The following is a 6,100-nucleotide window of genomic DNA, read 5'->3' on the forward strand; positions in this document are numbered from 1 at the left end:
GGGAAAAGGCAGGGGGAACCACTCCCAGCAGGCTCAAAGCACTCCAGATACCACACAGCACTTTGTGACCTTTATTCTCTTTAGGAAGGAGCCCGCAGTTGAACTGAAAAATACAAGGAGCTGGAACTGACAATAAAGAAAAAAAAAAAAAAAAAAGAAAAAAAAAAGAAAAAACAAAAAACAAAAAAAAGATCAAAAAGTAACAGGGAGGAGGGGGCCCCAAGTGGGGGGGGGGAAAAGGGGGGGCAGGGCGGGCGCGGAAATGAGGACTCGGGGCCGGCGTTGGGGTTTTTGTTTTTATATACAAGACACATTTATCCATTAAATTTAGAACACGGTACAAAAAAAACACTTCAACTAATTCATCTTACAATGCTGTTCATATCAATTACTGCTCTTATTCCTAATATAAGGGGTTTGCTGTAGGCGGCGCGCAGCTTCCACTCCTTTGGGTCCGAGGGGCAGCGGGAGGAGCGGGGATGGGGGGGGAGGGGAAGGAGGGAGGGGGGAAGGAGTACAAACCAAAAAAGGCCCCTACGGCAAACGGGTCAGAGTCTGAATGCAGAGAGAGAGAAGAAGGGGAGGGGAGAAGAAAAAAATAAAAGAAAAATACAAATTCTATATTACATACAACAGGAAAGGTGGCTGAAAACAGACAACGCGGAGCCGCCCGCCCTGCCCTGCCCGGGGCCGGCGCTGCCCTGGGGGTTTCTTCTCCTCCTCCTCCTCCCACATCAGTCGGCGTCGCTTCGTGGGGTTCTTGTCTTCGTGGGGTTCTTGTCGTAAGCAACTGGTGGGTGGGGGCCGCCCTGCTCAGTTGGTGCCCCAGCTGTAGCTGTTGTAGGCAGACTTGTTGGCCTGGGATTTCTGGGGGATGGAGCTGCCTTGGCTGCGCTGCCCGGAGCCGCTCTGCGGGGAGGGGGGCAAGGAGCAGAGGAGGAGGGTTAGCAGGGGGAGCGGGCGCCGAGCTCGTCCCCGGGGTCCCATCCCAGCAGCTCTGCTGGGTGACACCGCTGTCCCCGTGGGGCTGCAGAGCGCGGTGCTGCACCGCCGGCCACCCCCAATCAGCACAGGGGGCAGCGGGGAGGGGAGAGAGGGGGAAGGGGTTGAGCACGGAGTGTGTGTTGTCTGTGCGCGCGGCTGTGTGTGTGTGCACATCCTGACTGCGGGCCTGGCGGGGCCACGGGGAGAAGGAGGGGGCTACGTGAGCCTGGGGGGCCTTAGGGGCGGGGAGAGACCCCAGGGCAAGTGCAATGCATTATCATCAGAGAGGTTCATTACCTGATCTTCCTGCTGGCGTTGGCAGCACAGTATCATCTGCAAATATGGAAGCTGTTGCAGTACCAGGATATGTAAAAATAAAGGGACAAACTATGACAATAGAAATCCACGGTTAGACCTGCAAGCTACGGCGGGGTCGTGGCTGTGGAGAGGAGTTCTGCCGGCCTGCGGAGCCGCCACTCCGAGGACCGGGAGGTCAGGATGGACCAGGCGTGTGTCTGCGTGCAGGGGCACTACCCGACCGTACCTGGTACAGCCCGGCTGCAAGGGGCTGTGCCGAGTACCCCCCAGCGGAGCGCACCCCGGGCCTTCCTCACCTCGTCCTCATCGGCCCTGTGTGTATGTGCATGTGCGTGTCACCGCGTGTGTCCGCTGCGGGGCGTGAGGGAGGGAGGGAGAGGGGGGGGCCGGGGGGAGCCAGAGCCCTAGAGATGCCCCATTGAGGGGTACGGAGACCCCCGGGGGTCTTGGGGGGGGCTTACCTGCCCGTCCTGCTGCAGGTGGTGGTGGAGGATCTGCGAATGGGGCTGCTGATGCGGGGTGAGGATGTGCATGAAGGGGGTCGGGGGGTACGCGGCTGCCGTCGCGGGGTTGATGGGGCCGCCGCTGCCCAGCGCTGAAGGCAGGTTGAAGGAGGCTGCCGGGGTTCCAGTGTGAAATCCCTGCTTCTCGAAGGATTGCTGAGGGGAGGTGAGCAGAGTGAGGGTGGAACACCGGGCTGAAAAACCCCACGCCCCTTACCCACGCAAATCACAGCCCAGTGTCTGCCACAGAGCGATGCTCCAACCACCACCCTGCCCCCCTTGGCTCAGAGTTGCTTTAAATTTGCGAAGGGCCACGTGTTTCCCTTCTCCCTGGCCAGCTGCTCCAAGGACAGACCAGACCCCTCCTCACGATGGAGGCCAAGTTCCCCATCCTGTTTCCCCAGCAAAGCAGCACACAGCCAGCACGGCACCCACCTGAGTTTTGGAGTAGACAGAGCCCGAGATGTCCGGCACGCCTGTGTTACTGGATGTCACAGATACACCTGGCAGAAGGAAACAGGAGTGTCAGGGCTCAACAGCACTGAGGGTCAAAGAGAGGCCTGGAAGTCAGGTGAGGTTTGGAGACACGACCCGAGGAGCTGCAGCGTGCTTGTACAAGCACAAATTCTCTTGCTGTGGATAACAGCAGCTTCTGGAAGCTTCCAGAAACAAATTTAGGGGCCTGGTGCCACCCAGAGATGCAGCCTTTCCCCCAGAAAAGCCCAGAAAAGAGTAACTTGAAGAGCAGGAAGGCGATGAAATCAACCCCAGCAGGAAGGGCTGTGAGCTCCTCAGCCACAAAACAGGCAGGCGACCCGACTCGAGTACTGCTTTCTTTGTAAGTTACATCAGGCGACCTGCTGCAGAGCTGAGGTATCATAGCAAAGAGAGAAAAGGAGGTCCAAAGGGCTCCAATGCAGTGAAAAGAGGCACAGCTGGAATCTAAAGGCCATCATCAAGGCAGAACCAAAGCAGGCCCTTCACAACCAGCCCAACGCTGAGCAGTGAGACCCAAGGCACGCAGCAGGTTTGCTGCTACAGGTCTCCTCTTCTTTCCTCTCAACGCCACGCCAAGGAGCCAAACACGTTCCCATGAACAACCAACCAATACAGGCAATAAAGGAATAAATTCAGGGGTGAAGTGAGTGAAGGCCCCAGAGCCACGTGCACAGCCAGTGAGATGGCCAACAAGCTGTCAAAAAAAAGAAAACCAAGCCTGCTGAGGAGCAGGATGCCCTGCAGGTCTCTTACCAGCGCTGTATCCATGAGAGCCGTAGCCACTGGGCTGCTGGAAAGGGGTTGCTGATGCGTTGACGCTGACATTCACACCATGCTGCTTGGAAGAGGTAGGAGCAACCTAAGGAAAGGAGAGGGGCAGAGTGAGAAGAGGTTGCACTGCGCTGTTCCCTGAGCCAAACCCCACGCCCTGCCTCAAGGGAACTCACAGGGAACACGGCGGGCCCGTACTGGAAGGTGCTGGGGAGCCCTGGTACCCCTGTGTAGTACGGCAGACTGGTGTAACTGTAGCCAGGAGGCAGCGCTGGGTTCAGGAACGTCTGCTGCGTGGTGTGGTGGGTTTGGGTCTGGCTCTGCTGAGGCTGTGCCAAAGTCGTTGCAGGAGCAGGGGAGGAGGCGTCGCCTCGGCCGAATTTTGTTAAGTCACCTGCAGCAGAGAGGGAAGGAAGCTGAGGAACCAAATCCTGCACTCCAGCTCAGCCCACAGGCGATGCAGCATCGCCACCAGCACTGAACCAACCCCTGTGCAAAAGCAGAAGCAGCACAGTTGGAGCCCTCAGCCCCTGTGTGAAGTGACAGCTGCTCTGCCTACTGCTGCCCTTACACCGCTGCGGGACCGAGGAGCTGAGCTGCGTGCTGAGCACTGCCTGCACGAAGCCCACCACCAACTGCTGGGTGCTGCAGCAAGTCCTGGGCTCCCTCTGTGCATCCAGGTCACCCCCAAACACAGCCCCCAGTCACAGTAGCTGGGGGGGTCCTGTCCTACACCCCACCCTACCAGCAAGCAGCTCCCGCCGAGGAGCAGAGCCAACCATCCTCCAGCTGAGGGTGTGTGAATGGCCCCTTTCTACAAGCAGAGCTCTCACCTCCCTCTCTCTTGCCTGGTGGCACTGACCCAAACGCTGCAGAGGTCCAGCAGCCCACAGGGAGCACTCGGAAGCATCGCTTCCTCTCCCCATCCCATGCTGGCAGTGGGGCCGAGGCTGTCCCCCCTCTGCTCCTCTTTGGGAGCACCTGCTTGGCTCTCCCGTGCAAACACTCTCCCCATTCAGAGCTCACACAGTAAGGCAGTGAATTTCTCAGCTCCGTCCCAGCTCAAAGGCAAGGCTGGGGTAGCCACAGACGTTAATTATCACCAATGTTAAGTTGGCAAATTATGCATGCAGCGGTGCTGAACTCTGAGCTTGGGATTTCAGCCCCAGCGTGCCGGGCCAAAGCACTTCTGCACAGAAGAGCTCCTGCTGAAGCAGGGGGGGGAAAGCAGTGCTGGAAAAGGAGAGGATCCACCACACCAACGATTCCTTAAGCACACAGAAATTCAGAGCAACTGCTGCTCACTGCCCCGCTCCCCTACCAGAGTACGGATTGCTGCTCAGGCTGCCATCTCTTCCAGTCAGTGGGGTGGTGGGCGTGGGGAATGGGATGCTGTAATAATCCTGAAGGATAAAAGAGAAGTTTTATAAGCTCTGTTTGAAGATGCAAAGCAGCTGTGTTTTGAAAAGCAGGGATTCCAGGCACCACATGTGTCAGAGTACGGCAGTTCAATCAGTCACACTGAGGCTGACCTCAGCCTGCACATCCCCAGGTTTTTCTTGCATGCACCATCCCCCTCATCTGGCTACAGGAACAACCAGACAAGGTCTACTGGTGTGCAATTCCTGAACAGCCTGTGCTTTCCCCACCACAAGGGACAGCGTCCTACTTTCTAAATAAAAACCAGCCTCAAATGTTCAGTTACTGCCTCTTTCCAGGATCAGAGGCAAGCTCTACAACAGCTTCTCACTCTGCTGTTGGGCAGAACAGCTCTGCTTGCTGCAGCTCCTTAGCCCCACAGCCACCGATACAACAGCACAAACTACTGCTGTTAATTCCCAAAGGAATTAAAAAAAAAAAAAAAAAAAGAATCACACAAAGGAGTGATCCATTGCCCTCCTGCCAAAGAGGGGAGACCCTTCAGCTCCCAGGCCTTCAGCACTCACCAATGGGAATCTCGTCTGGAGCATTTGCAGGTCATCATATCCATACACCTGTGGCTAGAAAAAAGAGCAGGAGGTGACATTAGAGACACAGAGCAGATAAAGTCATTTATCTACTCGACACCCAACGCTCAGATAAAGCTGGAAGCAGAAGATCAGCCATTATCAAGGATGAGGCAGCCAGCGGTCACTGCTGCAAGGCTGGCACAGCCGAGAGCTTCTCTGAGCTGCTGGGAGGAAGAGAGCACCAGTGTCTGGCAGCACTGCTTCAGACTGCAGAGGCATCCAACAGTTCTCTTCCAGAAGCAACTGCAACACCCAAATCTTCACCTTCAGAAGAAAGCTGTGACACCACCCCAGACTTTGTGGCATTGCTTCCCTTGTTACGTTTGACATTCGTCACCCTACACTGACGACAGACTTCCATTAACCTCTGTCCAAAGGGCCGCTCCCTAAAAGCTGCGATGGAAAAACAGCAGCTCCAAACTCTTCAGTCCTGATGCTACCAGTTTCTGGTCATGCAGCGAACCAGGTTAAATCTCTCCCTGCCAGCTGGAGTCAGGAAGAACAGAGTGCAGGAGGTCCCACTCACCGGGTAGGCATGTAGCAATCCTGGAGCCATGATGTACGGGTTAGGCAACAACGGTGGGACTCCAGGGGGGAGGTTGGGAGGGGCTTTTCCTGCAAAAGGTAAAGAAAGGGAACGTCAAACAGCAGAGCCAAACAGCAGAAACTGTTCCTTTGAGCCTCCCTCCGTTCAGCATCGGGGGAAGCACCTGATGTCGTCGCCACGGAGCTGCGAGTGGAGGCCGTCACCGTGGAGTTGCTGCTGAGGCTGAGGCCCAGGCTGCTGACGCTGCTGAGGCTGGATGAAACGCTTATGACCGGCGGGGCAGCCGACACCGTGCTGGAGGAGGTGGAGAAAGTGCTAGCAGAAGAATGGAGGCTGGCTTCACTCTCCACACTCGTGTGCTGGGGAAGGAAAGGAAGAGTTACTGGACCAGGCTGACGTAAGCGGCTGCAGAAACGTTGCAGGATGCAGCTGATGCAAAGCACCGAGGAAAATATATTTCCTCATGATGA

At 56.4% G+C, this 6,100-nt stretch overlaps 1 protein-coding gene across 9 annotated transcripts in view; it reads right to left on the bottom strand.

The window, feature by feature from the left end:
- Window positions 1-282: 282 nt before the first annotated feature.
- Window positions 283-6,100, bottom strand: part of UBAP2L (ubiquitin associated protein 2 like) — a 20,389-nt gene continuing 14,571 nt past the window's right edge. For 4 of the 9 annotated variants that reach the window (XM_010727266.3, XM_010727264.3, XM_010727261.3 and 1 more), the window contains 10 exons: window positions 5,794-5,989; window positions 5,610-5,698; window positions 5,021-5,074; window positions 4,396-4,477; window positions 3,251-3,468; window positions 3,057-3,162; window positions 2,241-2,308; window positions 1,764-1,961; window positions 1,282-1,332; window positions 283-909 (listed from right to left, as the gene is read on the bottom strand). In XM_010727266.3, the coding sequence (XP_010725568.1) occupies window positions 814-909; window positions 1,282-1,332; window positions 1,764-1,961; window positions 2,241-2,308; window positions 3,057-3,162; window positions 3,251-3,468; window positions 4,396-4,477; window positions 5,021-5,074; window positions 5,610-5,698; window positions 5,794-5,989 (1,158 nt within the window). In that variant the 3' untranslated portion in view covers window positions 283-813. Of the gene's footprint in view, window positions 910-1,281; window positions 1,333-1,528; window positions 1,615-1,763; window positions 1,962-2,240; window positions 2,309-3,056; window positions 3,163-3,250; window positions 3,469-4,395; window positions 4,478-5,020; window positions 5,075-5,609; window positions 5,699-5,793; window positions 5,990-6,100 lie in introns of those variants that run through there. The other 5 variants (XM_010727263.3, XM_010727267.3, XM_010727265.3 and 2 more) reach the window with 3 other exon arrangements.

Source organism: Meleagris gallopavo, unplaced genomic scaffold, assembly GCF_000146605.3.
Source record: "Meleagris gallopavo isolate NT-WF06-2002-E0010 breed Aviagen turkey brand Nicholas breeding stock unplaced genomic scaffold, Turkey_5.1 ChrUn_random_7180001879934, whole genome shotgun sequence".
NCBI classification, from domain to species: Eukaryota; Metazoa; Chordata; class Aves; order Galliformes; family Phasianidae; genus Meleagris; species Meleagris gallopavo.